The sequence below is a fragment of the Sus scrofa genome, chromosome 6 (genome assembly GCF_054392235.1).
Source record: "Sus scrofa isolate SSC_HxYL_T2T_F1_AM1 chromosome 6, Sscrofa_HxYL_maternal_Yorkshire_Landrace_v2.0, whole genome shotgun sequence".
NCBI classification, from domain to species: Eukaryota; Metazoa; Chordata; class Mammalia; order Artiodactyla; family Suidae; genus Sus; species Sus scrofa.
This window is the reverse complement of record NC_139388.1, coordinates 124,438,711-124,458,713: the sequence shown is the minus strand read 5'-3', so window position 1 is coordinate 124,458,713 and position 20,003 is coordinate 124,438,711. Positions and strand designations below refer to the sequence as shown.

Here is a 20,003-nt window from a genome sequence, read left to right as displayed (position 1 = left end):
GAACCATTGGTGTTTCTGTGGAATTTTTCCATAGAAATTGCCATCTCCCTTTAAAAAAAAAAAAAAGTGCTATTACTTAAACATTCAGAAAATTTAGACCCTTTGCTAACAGATCACCAAAATGTACAATTTTGTCTTTAAATGTATCTCTCTTTTTTTGCTGTTGTTTTTGTTCGTGTTTAAATCATTCTAGCATTATACAAAGCAGTTAAGGACACTTGTTACGATGTGGTCGAACCCTGAAAACACTACGCTAAGTGAAATAATTCAGACACAAAAAGACAAATATTGTATAATTCCTCTTGCATAAGGTGCCTAGATTAGACAAATTTGTAGAAACAGAAAGGGGAACCGAGGGTACTAAGGGCTAGGAGAGGGGAAATGGGGAGTTATTGTTTAATGGGTAGAGTTTTAGTTGGGGATGCTGAAAAAACCCTGGAGATGGAGAGTGGTGATGGTTGCACAAAAATGTGAATATACTTAATGTCACTCAGTTGTACACTTAAAAATGGCTAAACTGGTGCATTTCATGTCATAGAGCTTTCACCACTTTTTTTTTTTTCCAAAAAAAAAGCCATTAAGTGGGAAAAATCAGAACTGGCCTTAATGTGGGGCTGATAATTAATTTTGGAAATGCTCCTGACCCCATCAGACCCTGTTACCTGTGGTTTGGAGGCCTCGTTAGGATCTTTCCTTGGGAAAGTGCTTGTTTCTCAAAGTCTGTCCTGATTGTCTCTCTCGGTCTGGACAATGTCCTCACCTCCCTGCATTACTGTCAGGACAACCCTCCTATCCCTCATATGAGTTCTGTCTGCCCACTGTGTTGGGCTTAGGGTGAGGACCTAAAGATCTCATTATTATGGTGAGAGAGAAAGGAAGAGAGAGGAAAGGCTGCCTTCCTGGTTCACCATAACCTCATCTCCACCCCCTTCTCAGCCTCTAGAAGGAGCACCCAGAGTGCAGTAGGAGGGTGCTCACCAGACAGAGGTTCTTCCAGCCTTGTCCCTTGTGTCAAGCCCCATAAGAGGTTCTTCCAGCTTTGCACCTTGTGTCAAGCCCCACAAGATGGGAAGTGGCATCCATCTGTGTGTCCGAGAGCCCCCCACCTGCTCACACACCCCAAGCACTTGTCAGTAAAGAAAACATGTATGACTTCAAAGACCAGCAGCAGAGACAGCGGTTGGGTGCTCAGGATTAGGCATTAGTCGTGCCTGGGTTTAAATCCTAGCCCTCCCAGTTTCCAGCTCCTGGCCCTGAGGAAGGCAATGAACCTCTCTGACCATAAGCTCTTTCAGGGCAAAGTGGGCTTGTCATGAAGCTCCCCAATGGAAAGACCCAGCAAGGTAAGAGTGGAATGAGGTCTCAGGGTCTGCAAGCATTCCCAGCGCAAGGGCCAAGGATGGCCCCTCTGTTTCTGTGAGGTTATTCCTCTCTGAGTTTGCAATGCCTCTCACTTATTAAAATGTTCTTTGAACTGACAAAAAAAAAAAAAAAAAAAAAAGCCCAGTCTCTTGCTCTTGCCTCAGAAGTCATTTTTGGAAGTTCTTTTTTTTTTTTTTTTTTTTGTCTTTTTGTCATTTCTTGGACCACTCCCGCGGCATATGGAGATTCCCAGGCTAGGGGTCGAATCAGAGCTGAAGCCACCAGCCTACACCAGAGCCACAGCAACGCGGGATCCGAGCCGCGTCTGCAACCTACACCACAGCTCACGGCAACGCCAGATCCTTAACCCACTGAGCAAGGCCAGGGCTTGAACCTGTAACCTCATGGTTCCTAGTCAGATTGCTTAACCACTGTGCCACGATGGGAACTCCAGTTCATTTTTTTTTTTAAGGGCCACACCTGCAGCATATGGAAATTCCCAGGCTAGGGATCAAATTGGAGCTGCAGCTGCAGGCCTACGCCACAGCCACAGCAACACCAGATCTGAGCTGCATCTGTGACCTCCACTGCAGCTTGTAGCAATGCCAGATCCTTAATTCACTGAGTGGGGCCCAGGGATCCACATCCTCATGGATACCAGTTGGGTTCTTAATTAACCTGTGGGCCACAACAGGAACTCCCATTTTTTGGACGTTCTTTAGAATCAGCTTCAACTGCACCCATGCCAGTCACTTGCAGACTCTCCTTCATCTGGACCCCACCCATTCCAGGGCTCCCTAAAAGGCACAGGCAATTCCCCATGGGTAAAGGTGTCCACTGACCTGTGAGGTTCTCTAAGGCATCAAATCCATGTTTTAGTGCTATCACGTCTAAGAATGAGATGGTGCCATCTTCGAACCTGTAACCATGGTGAGGGGGACGAGGTCAAGTTGTGGCCAATGCCTCTGTGTGTATTTTGTGTATGCAGTGATGGGGCTTTGACTCTAGGCTTCGTTGCAATCTATGAAGACCTTGCCTCTGCTGCCCTATATTGCCCTCCCCCTCCCTCTCAGGAAAGAGGGCTGTGCACACCAGGACACGCGGGCTGCCTCTGGCCCTGACCTGCTCTGAAGCTTTCTCAGGATGGGCTGGCAGTGGTGATAAAGGGCTACCACCTTGGAAGACTTTAGACTTGAAAAACCTCAAGGGCTGTGGGCTCTTGAAATGACCCCAAAAGAGCACCAATTCAGGGAGCTCAATTGTTCAACCATGAGGTTCTTTCTTTTTCTGGCGGGAGAGGCTGTGCCCATGGCATGTGGAAGTTCTGAGGCCAGGGATCGAACCCGTGCCACAGTCATTTGCAGTGACTATGCCAGATCTTTAACCCATTGTACCACAGGAGAATTCCAGCCATGAGGTTCTTAACAAGAGTCTCTGATATCGAAGTCTGTAGAACCACAGGCTTTGGTAACAACTGCAAGGCTCTCTGGAGTTCCCATCATGGCAAAGCAGAAACGAATCCAATAGGAAACATAAGGTTGCAGGTTCAATCCCCAGCCTTGCTCAGTGGGTTAAGGATCTAGCGTTGCCATGAGCTGTGGTGTAGGTTGCAGATGGGGCTCAGATATATATGGCATTGCTATGGCTGTGGAGTAGGCCGGCAGCTGTAACTCCAACTGGACCCCTAGCCTGGTAACCTCCATATGTCGTGAGTACAGCCATAAAAAAGCAAAAAAAAAAAAAAAAAAAATTGCAAGGCTCTCAATTCAGCAGATGCACACCTTCCTGGTTATCAAGGTGATAATTATATTTGCATTTTATAATTACTCATTTAGATGAAATCCTCATCAAGTCCTTATTGTACGGCATGCCAGGCACTGTTCTAGGTGCTAAGGATACAGCAGTGAACATGACAGCTAGAATCCCTGCCTCCATGGGGCTTGTAGCCATCCTCTTGAGGGCACAGACACAAAGACTCAGAGAAGCCAAATAAGCAGCAAGCCAGGGGGTGACAATGTACAATGAAAATGCCCAAACAGAGGGCCGGTGGCGGCTGCTTTAGAAAAGATGGTCGGGGGGGTTCCTCTCAAAGGATGATCATAGGAGCAGAGACTGAGCAGAAGTAAGGGAGTGAGGAAAGCTGCTCATTTTCGAAACAGCTGAGTTCACAGTTCAGAGGGAAACAGCATTCCAGGGAGAGGGTGACCTTGGCAGGTGGAGCAAGGAGGTCAGGGGGGCGGGGAGCATGTGAGCAAGGTAGAGGGTGGTAGGAGAGAAAGTCAGAGAGCTTTGCCCTGGATGGGACAGGTGACTGGAGGGCTCTGAGCAGAGAGGAGTGACAGGATGGTACTAGGTTTTGATAAGACTCCTCTGGCTGCTGCACTAGCTAGGGGGAAGGTTGGGGGACAGTGAGGAGTTTCTAGCAGGCATCTTGGTAAAGGACCATGACAAACAGCAACCTTGTGCAAGTGGAAGCTTTCAATGGAAATAATCGTGTTTTGTGTTTTAATACTCTAGGGGTAAGAAGTACTCAAAATATATGTGTGAATTATTTATTCACACTTAATTACTATTAAAAAATTAAATAAATAAATTATTATTATTGTGGCAGTGTGAATTTCCTTATAAAACTAAAACAAATGGTATTATTTTCTCCTATTCTGTATGTTGTCTTCTTTTTTTTTTTTTTAAGTCTTTCTGTCTTTTCTAGGGCTGCACCTGCAGCATATGGAGGTTCCCAGGCTTGGGATCTAATTGGAGCTGTAGCTTCCAGCCTACACCACAGCCACAGCAATGCGGGATTCTTAACACACTAAGCGAGGCCAGGGATGGAACCCGCAACCTCATGGTTCCTAGTCAGATTCGTTAACTACTGAGCCGTGATGGGAACTCCTCTTTTTGCTTTCTTTTTGAGAAAATAGAATGTACACATGTATGTGTAACTGGGTCACCATGCTGTACAGTAGAAAAAAAAAGTCGTATTGGGGAAATAAACAATTAAAAAAAAACTAATGGTAATTAATAGACATACAGAATTAATAATGAGGCGACTAAATTAATTGGCCACTAATAAATGAGTAAAAATGACTCTTTAATAACATTAAACATTATTAGGCAATAACAGCTTAGGTTATTAATTGATCAATAATAAATAATTGATTGATCAATAATTAATAGACTCAGGAGAAAAGGGAGGTGTTTTTTTGTTTGTTTCTGTCAAGCATTGTTTCTCATTGGGTTATAAAATAGAAAACATTAAGAACATGGTCCAGGTACCTGTTCCAGAAACATATGGGTTGGATGTTAAGTCTGTAGTCTGAGTTCTAGTCCTAGGGTCACGAGAAAAAAAATGAGGGGTCTAATGGTAAATAAATACATTCAGCTTTCTGGGAATCTCAGTGCAGCACCTGCTATAAGGCAAACCACCCAAACTGAAGCAAAGAGGTACCGCACACAGTGTGGAATTCACAGCTGCCTGCAGCAGCAGCGCCAGACAATCTGGGCCCCTCAGATCCGAGCCCTGCCACCCAGCCGGGTGCCTGGCACAATCCTACAGGCGGCACAACCCCAGCCCTGCTGACCCCCAGAGGCCACTCCCATCACCAGGTTACCTTTCAGCCACTGATTCTCTTGGGATGTAGAAGTCTTCCCCTGCAAGGTACGCCGCAGCCGTGCCACCTCCAAAGTAGGTTTTCCTCAGCAGAGGAGCAGTACGATTATTCACCAGCAGAGCTCCCAGGCCGGTGGGGAAGCCAAAGATCTTATAGAAGGAGATGGGGACAAAGTCGGCCTGGTGAACCGACAGGTCCAGTGGCGAGGTGCCCACGTAGGCGGCCGCGTCCAGCAGCACGTACCACTTCCCAGGCGCGCTCACGGGGCGCATCTGCCCGGACTTGACTTCTCCTATCCAGGACAAGGGATATCTGCTCCCGGAAAAGTTACTCTGAGCCGGGTAGCAGAAGAGATGCGGAGGCTGGTGGTCAGGGTCGCCGGCGGCGGCCGCATCCTGTTTCTCCGCCAACCACATGTCCTCTGGTCTGACTGGGATGCAAGTGACGTTCATGGCTGTGGTGACCTTCCGCATGCCCACCACGGAGGTGTGGCTGTCAGTGAGGTAACAGAACCGACTCCCACTGCTCTCCGGGCCTGGAGACACCCATGGGAAAGCCTCTGCCACCAGCTTAAGAGCAGCCGTGCTCCCTGCCGTGAAAATCACAGTGTAGTCCTCTGGGGAGGTGCAGAAGTGCGCTAGGATCCTGGAAGAAACACAGCAGCGAGCGACTCCTTGGTCTCCCGCAGGGTGTTAAATGTTTGGAGGTAGTTGTATTTCTACTAAATACGACATCTCTCTACTAAATACGACAGCCAGGAAGAAAACAGGCTTTAAAACAATCGTGAAGTTAGGGCAGGGGCAGAGGAAATTGCGGGAAGAAATGACCAATCGATGCAAACTGGCGAAATCACCCAGTCCCCCAAATCCCCGCCCCCAGTGAATAACACAAAAATCCACAACTACTTTAAACTCAGTTGAAATCACCCCCTTCTTGGTCTACTGTCTGGCTCTCATCATAACAAGTGTTAAGTCATCAGCTTGTTTCACGTTGCTTTTAATACAAGCAACCCTATAGCAAAAGAGTATCACTTTCAAATTGAAAATAATTTGAAATTGTATTGCTCCAAGTATCTTTAGCTACCACCTGGAAATTATTTGCTAAAAACCAAATTACTGTTATGTGCAAATATTAGTAAAAAGGGGGGAAATTGAGAAAACGAAATGTCTAAATCTGTAACATGAAAAAAAGAGAGAGAGAGAAGCCGTTTTTCCTCTTCCTCAGAACAAGACAGGAACCTGGATTATTCCTTGTCACAACAGCCCAGGGCCACATACAACAGCTTGGACACCTCAGAGGCACCTACCTATACTTCTGGTCTGCCCTGCTCTGCCCCTGCTGACTTTCACCTTCCTGTCCTCTGACCCTGATGGTTATCAGTGTGCCATTTAGCTGAACATGATGCTCCTGAAACGAACTCAGAGCTTTTGTGAGATGCAGGCAGATGGTAGGAAGTCCATCCACCCACACAGGCTGCTCCCACCCCAACTCCCACCTCCTCACCTGTAGCGGACCTGCTCCACTGTTTCATAGGTGAGCTTGCTGCTGATGTTCTGGCTGTGAGGATTACCTGGCAGGTGATAAAGGCAAAGCCATCCAGTCACTATTTATGGACTCCTCTTTTGTATTCCTCCAAGACCCTCTCCCTCCATGTCATAAAAAGTTAAGCAACAAAAATATCATACAGGCCCAGAAATTCCACTGCTGCATACACTGGAGAAATGAAAATACGTGTCTGCACAAAGGTTCATGCACGTGGGTGTTCACAGTAGCTTTATTTGTAAAGCTCAATTCTGGAAACAACATAAATACCCATCAACTGGTGAACAGAGAAACAAAATATGATATGTCCATACAGTGGAAAATTATGTGGTAACAAAAAGGAACAAATGACTGGCCATGTCATGATAGAAACTTAGAAATATGCAAAGAGAAATACATAAGGCACAAGAGGTCACATATAGTATGAATCCATTTATATAAAATGTCCATTTAAAAAGTAGTAGATTAGTGGTTGCCTGAAGCTGGTGCAGAGGTGAGGGTGGGGTGGGCAACAGGGATTAACTGTAAATGGGCATCAGAGAACTTCCTGGTATAATGAAAATGTTCTAAATTATTTATAGTGATGGTTGCACCATTTAGTAAAGTTATTAAAAATCATTGAATTGTACACTTGAAATAGGTGAACTTTATATGCAAAATATAACTTAATAAAGCTGTTAAACAAATAAACAAAAACAAAACAAAAAAAAAACGGTCCCTCCTAAGATGGAATCTGGGATGTGCATTTTGGAGTTGGAAAGCAGCTCAGAGGCAGCCAAGCCAATGCAAGAAGCTTCACTGTAAGTTTCCCAATAGGTGGCGAGCCCAGCCCTATTCATTAACTCCGGGGAGTCAAGTACACAGCCTTAAGGGGCTGCGCTTTCCCCTAACCAAGAGACAGACGCAAGCACCACTTAAACTAGGTCCCCATCTGTTGCCCTGCATTCACACTCCTGCTAGTGGCACCATTCCTGCAGAAACACATTTGCTTCTTCCTCAAAATATATGAAGGGCACCGTCGTGTCTGTCCTAGTCACCCATTTTCAAGGCCAAAGGCTCCCTCGGTTTCACCCTTCCTTGTCAGCTTCTAGTACTTCTCTAGGGTTTCACTTTCTCCCTCAAAATATGGCCCCCCATAATGCAAATCTTTCCAAAGACCTGACCTGCAGGGGCCGATCAGTAGCATTTATCAGGTGCAGGACTGTATGTGCATATTAGGGCAGTTTTGGGCTTTTCTGTTTTAGAGTTTCTTGTTTGTTTTTCTGAAGCCACCCTGTAGGATCACACTGGATATCTGGCCATTGAAGCTATAAATTTCCCTTCCCACTGCAGCTAGTTACTTGTGGGACTTGGTACTTATCCATGCTGCCTTTCATCACCTTGGTGTTTGGCCCCGAATCATTACATTCAGCAGTCTCGATTCTGTTACCTCTCAGGCCAGTATCTCTCCCATGCTTGGGACTCTGGCAGAGGTTAAAGGAGAATTGCAGGTCTCTTTGCAAATCATAGATTAAAATCCCTCAGGAGTTCCTGTAGTGGCTCAGTGGTTAACAAATCCAACTGGTATCCATGAGGGTGTGTATTTGATCCCTGGCCTCGCTCAGCCAGTTAAGGATCGGGTGCTGCCGTGAGCTGTGGTGTAGGTTGCAGACACAGCTCAGATCCCATGTTGCTGTGGCTGTGGTGTAGGCTGGTGGCTACAGCTCCAATTGGACCCCTAGCCTGGGAACCTCCATATACCACGGGTTTGGCCCTAAAAAGACAAAAGACAAAAAAAATAAATAAATAAAAGATAAAATCTCTCACTCTGGCATCTTCCCTGGAAACCATGCCCCAGATTTCCATCTCTGCTGGCTGCCAGAGCCTGAGTGTGACTTTACAGAACTGTCGTGAACCCAGGCAACCTGGCGGGGGCTAAGGGATTGTGCTCTGGAGCCAAACTGCCTGGAAACTGCTCCCCCAGCTGCCCCAGCCCCAGTGCTTCCCGACTGTGTGGCCTCTGGTTAATCACCTACCCTCTCTGGGGGCCCAGATTCCTCACCTGAAAAACAAGGGTGTTAACAAAACCTGTACCTTAGCTGGTTTGATGACAGAAGCTGTATCTTAGCTTGTCACGAGGATGGAAAGGGTACACATAAGGCTTCTGGAGCAGTAGCTAGAGGGCAGTGAGTGCCCAGGATGTGTTACTTATGGCTCCTCTTGTGGGCATGGTTATGGCTGCTACTCCTGTTATTCCAGACTTTTGATCACAGTATGCCACTGATTTTTGCCCAAAGTAACTGCCCATGGTTTCTAGAATAAAGATCAAACTCCAGGGAGTTCCATTGTGGCTCCTCATGTTAAGAACCCAACTAGTATCCATGAGGATGTGGGTTCGATCCCTGGCCTCGCTCAGTGGGTTAAGGATCCGGCATTGCTGTGAGCTGTGGTATAGGTTGCAGACACAGCTCAGATCCCATGTGACTGTGGCTATGGTGTTGGCTGGCAGCTGCAGCTCCAATTCTACGCCTAGCCTGGGAATTTCCATATGCTGCAGGGGTAGACCTAAAATAGAAAAAGAAAAAAAAAATCAAACTCCACAGAGCACCTCCAACACCCCTACCCAGCTCTCCATTAAGACCTCTACTCATGTTTCCTGGGCTGGTTCCTGAAACCACTGCACAGTCTTGGTTCATGCTGCTCCTTCTGCCCCAAATGCCCTCTCCTCTTCTTTTCCAAGTAAATTCCTGCTCATTCCAGCACCTGCCCCACTCCAGAGGGAGCTTTCCCTGACACTCACACTGCCAACCTACCGTAACTCTGCAGATGCAGACCCCCACGGCCCCCTCCACCTTTGGTCACAGCCCTTCCCACGGGGGATCATTTACTTTTTTAACATTTTACATTTACACTTCACACTGCTTTAATTTTTTTTTAACATTTATTTGGAGATCACTTGCTTAAGCTCTTGTCCTGACTAGACCATAGACCATGAAGGTAGAGACAGTTGTTCCCATTTTACAGAACCGTACCCTCCAAACCAGAATGGCTTAATAAGCATAGATGGAGTGAATGAGTGAATGAATAAATGAATATTCCTTCTGCCCGCCACACTGTGCTGGTCCCACAGGGCCATCCCACCACCAAACACAGCACTTTCTACCCCTGTGCCCTTCCTGGCATTGACCTCTTCTTCTAGAAGTAACCTGTGTGTCCCCAAGGCACTTCCTCCCATCCAGCAGCACAGGTGCTACAAGGACAGACCCTGGGTGTTTGCCTGACCCCCACTCACATGAGCTCACCCAGCTTTGTGTGTTCGGCACAGGCCCTGTCTGTTAATCTAACATTTTATTAGGCATAGATACATTAGCTGAAGGGCGTTGGCTAATGTTTAATGCAAAAATCAGTTATAGTCTGTTTTCTTTACCATAAAGGTTTTCCATGAGATCTTTAGTGAAGCTTGTAAGCTGGCTCTGGGGGAATAACGTGGCTCCTGCATGGTCAAGGTAGACAGTTCCTGAAAGAAAAAAACAAAATAAAGCTGTGATAATTTTTCAGAAGCTTTCCACTCATTTCACTGAGATCTGGTTTGTGTGAGTCTGACCGGTGCCCGTTTGACACACATAGACATAACACCGGGCCACTGATTTCTCCCAGCTTCTTCGTTGTTTTTTTGTTTTGTTTTTTGTTTTTTGTTTTTTTCTTTTTTCTTTTTTCCTTTTAGGGCCACACCTGTGGCATATGGAAGGTCCCAGGCTAGGGGTTGAATCGGGGCTGCAGCTGCTGGCCTACCCCACAGCCACTGCAAAACCAGATCTGAGCCTTGTCTGTGACCTATACCACAGCTCACGGCAACACCGGATCCTTAACCCACTGAGTGAGGCCAGGGATCAAACCTGCATCCTCATGAATACTAGTCAAGATGTTACTGCTGAGCCACAATGGGAACTCCTCTCCCACCTTCTTTTTGCACTTCTTTTTTTTTTTTAATGCACTTTTTTTTAAAATTGTCTTGTGCTTTTGCTGTCATATCTAAGAAACATTTACTATGATTATTTAAATTTATATTTTCTTCTTAATAGTTTTATCTCTTACACTTGGGTCTTTGATTCATTTGGAGTTAGTTTTGTACATGGTGTGAGATAGAATTGCAAGTGCATTCTTTTGTATGTAAAAATGCAGTTCTTTCAGTACCATTTGTTGAAAAGACTTATTCTTCCCCTATTGAATTGTTATGGCACCTTTGTCAAAACTCAATTGACCATACATAAATGGCTTAATTTCTGGACTCTCAGTTCTATGTTATTGATCTGTAAGTCTGTTCTTACACCAGTACCATAGTCTCAATTGCTGTAGCTTTGTAGTACGGTCTGATATGTGCTTCTTAACCCAAGTGGTGACGTGAACAATGAAAGGACTGCACTTTCAACATTTCATGCCTTTTGAGTCCTGAGAGCCTTCCTGATGGACCGGCTTTCTTCTGAACCTGGAAGAGCAACCCACACAGAGGAGGAGCCCAGCAGACTGATGATGGCAAAGCAATTTCATGCTATGCCTTGCCCTTTTCTGGAGTTTCCGTGCAAATCCCTGGCCATTCAGCCCTGATTCTACTTTCCCACAGTCCTCAATCCTGGAACAGCTTTGACTTTCAGAGATGACCAGGAATGGAAATGATCTTTCCAGTCTTCTTCATGAGCAGAGAAAGGCAAATTGAGATGACAGTGAGAGACCGAGCCTTACCAGTCAGATTGCCCCAGATCAAAAGGTTGGATTAAAAAATTAATTAATTAAAAAAATTTTAAATTGTTGGATAATTCACTGTGTGGGCAAGGATGTGGGAAAACAGGCCCTCTGGTACCTGGCTGGTAGGAGGGTAAATCGAAACAATTTCTTTATGGATATCAATTTAGCAATGTTGCTCACACCTTAAAATGTAAACTCTCTTTAACCTAGGATTCATCTTTAAAAATTTATCTTACAAATTGTGAAATGGCCTTTCAAATGAGCACATTCAGTGCAGCATTGTCTGCAATCGCAAAAGACTGGAAATTACTTAAATATTCATCTATATGTATTTAGACTAAAGAATTTATGTACACCCATCTAGTTCTTTATAAATACTGACATGGAACAAACTCTGAGATACATTTTCAAGAATTCACAACGTGAACAGATTCATTTATTCTTTCAAGCACTTAAATATTTTTTGTTTTGTGCAAGATGGATTTTTCATTTATCACAGCTTTATTGAGATTAACTCACATACCATAACATTCATTCTTTTTGTTTTTTTAGCTTTTCAGGGCCACACCTGCAGCATATGGAAGTTCCCAGGCTAGGGCTCAAATCAGAGCTGCCACTGTCGGCCAAGGCCACAGCCATAGCAACTTGGGACCCAAGCCCCATCTACAACAGCTCACAGGCAACGCCGCATCCTTAACTCACTGAGTGAGGCCAGGGATCCAACCTGCACCCTCATGGATCCTAGTTAGATTTGTAACCTGCTAAGCCAGAATGGAAAATCAAAAATCAACTCTTTTAAAGTGTACAATTTAGCAGTTTTAGTACATTTGTAAAGTCGGGCAACCATGACCACTGTCTAATTTTAGAACATCTCATTCATCCCAAAAAGACACCTAATCCTCATTACCACTCACTCCCCAAATCCACCCAGCTCTAGCCCCTGGCAATTACCAGTCTATTTTCTATTTCTGTAGATTTGCCTATTCTGGACATGGCATACAAATGGACTCATCCAATATGTGGTCTGTGCCTTCTTTCACTTAGCGCAATAATTTCAAGGTGCATCTACATTGTAGTGTGTATCAGAACTTCATTCCTTTTTATTACTGAATAGTATTCCATTGTATGGATATGCCACATATTTTGTTTGTCTGTTCATCTGCTGATGAATATTGGGGTTGTTTCCATTTTTTGTTTATGCTGTTATATTTGAGTACAAGGTTTTGTGTAAGTATATGTTTTCCTCCATTTGGTTGGTTGTTCTTTCACTTTCTTCTGTTTTGTTTTTGTTTATTTATTTATTTATTCCTTTTTATGGCTGCACCTGTGGCATATGGAAGTTCCCAGGCTAGGGGTCGAATCAGAGCTGCAGCTGAAGTCTACGCCACAGCCATGGCAACAACAGATCCAAGCCACATCTTCGACCTACACTGCAGATTTTGTCAATCAATGTCAGATCCTTAACACGCTGAGCTACAATAGGAACTCCTTGTTTTTGTTTTTATATATATATATATATATATATATATATATATATATTCTTTTTCGGAAACTTTTCTGTTATGGGTTATTACAAAATATTGAGTACAGTTCCCTATGCTATACAATAGGTCATTCTTTCACTTTCTTGATGGTGTCTACTGAAAAATAACTTGTTTTATTTTAATGAAGTCCAATTTGTCTATTTTTGTTGTTATTGTTGCTTGCATTTTGGGTGTCCTAAGAAACCATTGCCTGATCCAGTATCCTAAGGATTTATATCTATGCTTTCTTCTAAGAGTTTTATACTTTTAGCTCTTATATTTAGGTCTTTGATCCATTTTAATTTTTGAATGCAGTGTTGAGCTAGGGTCCAACTTCATTCTTTCGTATGTGTGTAAGCCATTTAAAAGACTATTCCTTCTTCTATTGAAAAGTCTTGGCATCTTGTTGAAAATAAATTGACCATAGACCTATGAGTTTATTTTTGGACCTGTAATTCTATTCCATAATCATTAGGCTGATAACACATTGTCTTGATTACTGTAACTTTATGTAAATCTTACTTTATTTTATGAGGAATGTGAGTTCTTCAACTTTGTTTCTTTTTCAAGATCGCTTTGGGTATTCTTGGTCCCTTACATTTCTATTTGAATTTTAGGATCAACTTGCCAGTTTCTGCAAATTCTGATAGGAGTTGCATTGAATCTGCAGTTCAACTGGGGGAGTATTGCCAGCTTAATAATATTAAGTCTTCCAATCCCTGAATACAGGCCACCTTTCCATTTATTTAGGTCATTCTTTATTTCTTTCAATGATGTTTTGTAGTTTTCAGCAAATAAGTCTCGTGCTTCTTTTGATAAATTTATTTCTGTGTATTTTGTTCTTTTTGATGCTTTAGTAATTGTTTCCTTTATTTCACTTTCATAGTGTTCACTGCTACTGTACAGAAACTGAATTAATGTTTGTATATTGATCTTGTACCCTACAACTTTGCTGAAATTGTTTTTAGTGCTAATAGTTTTATGTGCGGATTTTTTTTTTTTTAGTATTTTCTATATACAAGATTATATTATCAACAAGTAGAGCTGTTTTACTTCTTCTTTTCCAATGTGGATGCCCCCACATTTTTTCTCATTTTTCCCCAATTGTTCTGGCTAGAACTTCTAGCGCAATATTAAATAGAAGTGGTAAGAACAGATGCCCTTGGCTTGTTCCTGATCTTAGGGGTAAAGTTTTCATTCTTTCACCCTTAAGTGTGATGTTAGCTGTGGGTTCCTATAGATGGCCTTTGTCAGGTTGATTAAATTTCATTTTATTCCAAGTTTTATTGAGTGTCTTTATATTTAAGAGATATTTATTGAACACATACTATGTTCCAGGCACTGTTCTAAGTGCTGGGGATATATAGTAGCAGAAAAAATGGAAACTGGTATGAGAGTGACAAAGACCATAAGCAAATCAATATAAACTATGCCAGGTGCTAAGAAATGTTGTGACTCAACTTTGAAAATGCAAAAAAAACCCATGTACACACACATATACATATAGACAACCACCGGAAAGTCGCTCCAGATGGAATGGCAGCAGTTGACTTTGGGTGGCCATGACAGCTGCAGCGGGAGTGAGAGGAGGGCTCCCTGGCCATTTTTCATCCTCCTTTGGTACCATGTAAATATATTACGTAATCTAAAAAAAAAATAGTTTTAAAGTAACGTTCTTGTTTCCTGAATATTCAGAAACACAAAGATACCAGACCAAAAGAAAGGCTTTTGTCCACCCAGGCATCAGGGAGATACTCCTGGGCAACACCTGGGAAACCTGAGGTGCTGCCAGGAAGCACCAGGCACCTTGCCCACCTCTTCTGCAGGAAGCTATTTGGGAGAAGCCTGCTTTGACCTTTGGTCCAGGAGTTAATTTGATAAAACAAGGCAGCCATGGTAGATCAGCTAGAGATCTGATCTTAGGAGAAGGCCAGCCATCATAGTGGTTGACAGTGCAGAATCCAAGACATCCAACCTGGACTGAATTCTGCTCCATCGCTCCTCAAGTGAAATGAGGATTCAACAAACTGGTATGTGACCGTGCCTAGTCCAGTGCCTGGTTCACAGTAAACACCCCACAAGGTTTGGCTCTTTTTAGAAGAAGCAAGCAAACGACTCCCAAACCAACTGGCATTAGGCCTTCAAGAAAGGAAGTTCCAGGGGGAGTTCCCATTGTGGCTCAGCAGAAATGTATCTGACTAGTAATCACCAGGATTGATCCCTGGCCTCACTCAGTGGGTTAAGGATCTGGCGTTGCTGTGAGCTGTGATGTAGGTCACAGACAAGGCTTGGATCCTGTGTGGCTGTGGGATAGGCCAGCAGCTACAGCTCCAATTCGACCCTTAGCCTGAGAACCTCCATATGCCATGGGTACAGCCCTAAAAAGACAAAAAGACAAAAAAGAAAAGAAAGAAAGAAAGGAAGTTCCAGGATCTCTTCAGGCTCATGTACCTTCAATTTGTGGTTCCACACAGGGTGAGGGGCTGTCAATCAGCACCCCGAGGCTTCAAGAACCACTTGAACCACATCTGTGTAACCGAAATGCTCCCTTCACCAAAAAAAAAAGGACCTCCCCACCCAATCGGTTAGGCAAAATAGTTTGGCACTTAAAGATTAAGCATTTAAGTATCCAAAGCAATCACTTAACCAGACAAATTCTCAAATCTGCCGAAAATTTTGGGAGGCGGGTAGGGGTCAAGGGAAGGAAGAGAAGGTAAAGCTTTACATGATTTGGGCTTGGTTTGTTTTTCCCTGTCCTCTTTCTGGTTCACTTGTTTCTATGTGAAAAATAGGAATATACCCCAAGACACTCAGCAGTGGGAAGGTGAGTTTAGTCCACAAAAGTCTGCTTCAACCATAACATAGAGGAAATGCTGGGGAACTGTCTAAATAAATAGGTAGATGGATAGATAGATACTGCCTAAAACACTATCACAAATATAGTAGACGTTAAAGGGGCCCTGAAGTCCGGCCTGGGATCCTGTTGATCACATCTCAACTCTGTATTTGAGGGAAAAGGTGCTGTTCGCTGAGAGACAAGAGTGAAACAAGGAGTGATCTAGAACATATTTCTCCTTTCCCAGGTGGTATTGTGGGGAGAGGCCAGCCAAGATGGAGGTGGGGGATCAGAGCTGGAGGGGATTAGGGGATTAAAAAGGCGTGGTGCTGAAATAATTGCTTTTTGAACATATAATGGGATTTGCTTCAAAAGAATAGGGTGCCTCTCTCACTCTCTCTGCACATGTGGGTGTTTACTTTATCAGTGTCTGCTGGCATTTGGAGGTTCCCAGGCTAGGGGTCCAATCCAAGCTGTAGCCGCCGGCCTACACCACAGTCACAACAATGCGGAATCGGAGCCGCATCTGCGACCTACACCACAGCTCAGGGCAATGCCAGATCCTTAATCCACTGATGGAGGCCAGGGATCCAACCCGAACTCTCACGGTTCCTAGTCAGATTTGTTAACCACTGAGCCAGACAGGAACTCCTCAGAGTCTTTATTTCTGTGCTTAGGAAATGTCCACAACCAAAAAAGCTCAGAAAGAAAAAGATTGGGGGTAGGGAGCGGGAAGGAGGCGCTATTGCCAGCAAGTGAATGGGCGGTTGCGAAGAGCAAGGAGGGAATGAAGGGAGGCCGCCGGAGGGCGCCTGTCTCCTCCCTGAGCTTCCCTACTTTAGTACAGACCAGGGCCCCTCAAGGAGGTGGCCACAGCCCTTAAACCTTCCAAGGGGGTGCGGGGGTGGAAATCACTTTCCAAAGCATGAGGAAATGACCCAAAGAGCTGAAATCAGCTCCCCGATTAGTGAAAGATAAATCATAACTGCTGGTCTATCAGAAGCAAGGAAGCAGCAACAACTGTTCACCACGACAGAATAAATACATCTCAAATTCCGGTGCCACGACCTGCTCTGTTCAACAGCACGCTGTTCTAAGGCTTGGCAAAGCCCCTCACCCAAGGTCCCTGGCTATAAGGTGAGTGCGGTCCGTGTGCGCCCCAACAACACACCCCTGCTCCGCAAAAACAGGCTGGGAGGACCACCCGCCAGATCGAGCTTGATTTCCAGTTTAACCTGCCTGTTCCGCCTTGCGGAACTCCAAGGCAAGATGTGATCCCGGTCCTCTCATCCGATGTACAGGCTCAGCCTGTACTTCACCTTGAAATTGCACGGTTTGCTAATTCTTCAGATCCCCCAGCAAGCGGGACTTGGAGGCACTGCTCTGCCTGCACGAGTGAGAAAAATGAGGCTTTTAAAATAATAGCTACTAGGAGCCATCCCAGCCGAGTCTGGAACACTGCCTTGGGAGGCCCCTGCCTGACAGCCGCAGCCCCTCAGTCCCCACCCCGCTCGTTTGTCGCGGGTCACGTCTCCTGTCCCCGGGAGAGCACCCGAACAGACCGGGCCGCGGGGCATTCCTGCATTTTGCAACCCCCGCTCCAGTAGGACCTTTAGAGTCGGAGTCACATGGCAAGAGAAGCCAAAAAGAATCCTCAGCCCTATTCGCGGAGGGCGGAGACAGGTGGGAAAGGACCAGGTTGGTCCTACATCCGTGGAAAATCTAAGAAGCAAAAAAGTCTTGGGGTTGCATGTGGCACCTCAGGGAGGTCGAGTCCACGAAGCCGGCGCTTAGATTCAAAATGCTTCCCCAATGAGGTAACGCCGTTCCACCTGGAGCAAAAGCTCTTTCCACATCGGTTCTGGAAACCGCGTGTCCCCTACGGCCTCCCAGCCGGCCCCGCACAAATGCCCCAGCCGGTCTCACCTGCCAGGCGGCCGAATTCGCGCTCCCGCATCTCGCGCAGGCTGCGCCCGCCGTACCCATAAACGAAAGGCTGCGGACTCGAGTCCAGGAACCGCGCGAAGGCCAGCGGCTCGACCCCCGGCTGCGCTGCCTCGCCAGCCATGACCCAGGCCTGCCGGCCGCGCGGTCCAGGCGATCTGAGCCGGTGGACTCAGAGGCACCCCCGCCGCGACTCCGCCCCGCCGCGCCCTGGCCTCGCCTCCCCGCCCGCCAGCTGTACCCAGTCCACGCCGAGGGGCGGCGCCTCTCGGGGCGGGTAGGGCCTGCCCCGGGCAAGCTGACTCAAGGAGTTTCACTTCTTCGTGCCCCTTTCCCACCTGGGGGCAGGGGGGAGGGAGTGCCCGTGGTTGCTTTCCAACGGAGTCCACGGAGGTGCCCCCAGACACTTGGAACACAGAGTTCTCGTTCATCTGTGATACCGCGGAGAGGCTGATTGAAGAAGCAATGAACTGGTTTTTCCTGCAGGGCATCCTGGAACCCGGAGTACCTCCCCGCCCGACTCTCCCCAGCCCGAGCCCAACACAGCGCCGGGGACCCTCACTCTCCGTGGAGCGACCCTAGTGTGCAGGGCTTTCCTTTTTACAAGTTTGCAAGGAGGCTTTCGCGGTTGCTGCTCCGTAAGGGGGCATGTGCTCCGCGTTTTTGAGAATGCAGCTGAGCAAGAGGTTCAAGAGGAAAAAAGATTAGGAGTCCACAATCTTTTGATTATTAAATTCTCTGTAGGTGCGCACCGTCGGAACCCAGTAGCTTTTGTGTGACCCCGGCAAAAGCACCTCCTCCGCTCCGCCCTCAGGCCTGCATCTAGGGTACAAGGGACATTCTGTCCCAGGGCACCACTGCCTCAAGTATGGAGGGACCGGCCAAACTCACAAACCACTCGGCAGGGCCGAGTGTGAGTGTGGAAGCTGGTGGGCAGGTGTGGGCAGGCTTCAGGGGACAGGGCACTGGAGGCTCAGAAAAGGTACGAGGTGTGGAACCAAGTTGCTGGGGATTGGGGTGCTGGTTGTGTGAACCCACTGCAGAGAGGGGCAGTCTGGGGTCTTAGGTGAGGGTTCAGATGTGGATCAGGTTGGGGGGATGCTGAAGGTGGGGGCCCAGGAATGGACCACTGACTCTGGAAGCAAGCTGTGGTGGGACGAGGTGCGAAGGGTGCCCAGGCCACAAACTCACTGTCTGTGCTGCAGCCAGGCCCCCATTGCCTAGCACAAGGGCTGCAGGTGCCCAGGGATATGTGGGGTAATGCCTGTAGCAGACTCCCACCCCTGCCTCTGCCTGCATAAAAAGCGCCCCAAGGTTTCTACTGCCCAGTGGCCCACGGTGAGAGCCACAGGAGAGCTGTGCACAACCCTGCCCCTTCTGGCCCAGGCCCCAATACTAGGTCTGAGAAAAACTCAGGGGGTGGGGGTGGGGTTCCTTGCAGCCCTGGCGAGAGGTGTTGGGTACCGAGGCTGCAGTGCTAGAGCTGTGCCCAGACTCCTCCCTAGGTGGCCTCTGCCAAAGACCGCTGCATCTTGTCTCACTCATTACAGCATCTCCAGGCTCTTACTTGACAAGCACACATACTTGTCCTGGAAGGAAGGAATGTACTGATGGATGGATGCCTGGGTTTGCTCCTTCCCATCACCATCCAACCCATCTGTCTGGGGCATACCTTCTGGTTATAATCAGGGCAGGAATATTGGGCATCTTGGCCCATTCCCCTGTACTCCTTCTAAACATGACTTGGGGCAACAACACCAACAAGAGCGGCCCCTGCACTGGGCACATCTATACTCTTACCTGTAATGGTTATTCAACAATTAAATATACAGATCTAAGAGGTGGCTCCTACAATTGGAAAAGCAGAGGCAGAAGGAGGTAGAGCAACCTAGCACATGGGAAGTGTCTCCAGAGCCCAACCAGTTAAATGCAGTCAACCATCTCTCTGATACAAGCCACTGTGGTCCTCAGGGCCTCAGTTTCCCCATCTCTAAGTTGGGAGTGTGGTGGGGTTGGTGCTCCCCCAACCTCTCCTCTTAATGCCTTAATTCCCATTGAGGATATCCTCCAGGCCAGATTTTTCAAGAATTAACCTGCAATGTGGTTAACGAATCCGACTAGGAACCATGAGGTTGAAGATTCAATCCCTGGCCCTGCTCAGTGGGTTAAGGATCTGGCGTTGCCATGAGCTGTGGTGTAGGTTGCAGACATGGCTCAGATACGGTGTCGCTGTGGCTCTAGCGTAGGTGGTGGCTATAGCTCCAATTAGACCCCTAGCCTGGAAACCTCCATATGCTTCTGGTGAGGCCCTAGAGAAGACAAAAAAGACACACACACACACACACACACACACACAAAAGAATTAACCTGCAATGGAGTTCCCATCGTGGCACAGCAGAAACGAATCCAACTAGGAACCATAAGGTTGTGGGTTCGATCCATGGCCTCCCTCAGGGGTTAAGG

General features: G+C 46.5%; 1 protein-coding gene across 6 annotated transcripts in view; it reads right to left on the bottom strand.

Annotated features, from left to right (window-relative positions):
- MOCOS (molybdenum cofactor sulfurase) overlaps positions 1-17,973 on the bottom strand; it is a 69,213-nt gene extending 51,240 nt beyond the window's left edge. For 4 of the 6 annotated variants that reach the window (XR_014807871.1, XR_014807872.1, XM_084964478.1 and 1 more), the window contains exons 1-5: positions 17,523-17,941; positions 9,922-10,011; positions 6,477-6,543; positions 4,974-5,618; positions 2,205-2,281 (exon numbers count right to left, since the gene is read on the bottom strand). Coding sequence is in view for 3 of the 6 variants with exons in the window: in XM_084964478.1 (XP_084820604.1) it covers positions 2,205-2,281; positions 4,974-5,618; positions 6,477-6,543; positions 9,922-10,011; positions 17,523-17,664 (1,021 nt within the window). In the remaining 3 variants the exon portion in view is untranslated. Of the gene's footprint in view, positions 1-2,204; positions 2,282-4,973; positions 5,619-6,476; positions 6,544-9,921; positions 10,012-17,522 lie in introns of all 6 variants that reach the window. The other 2 variants (XM_003356414.5, XM_084964481.1) reach the window with 2 other exon arrangements.
- Positions 17,974-20,003: the final 2,030 nt, after the last annotated feature.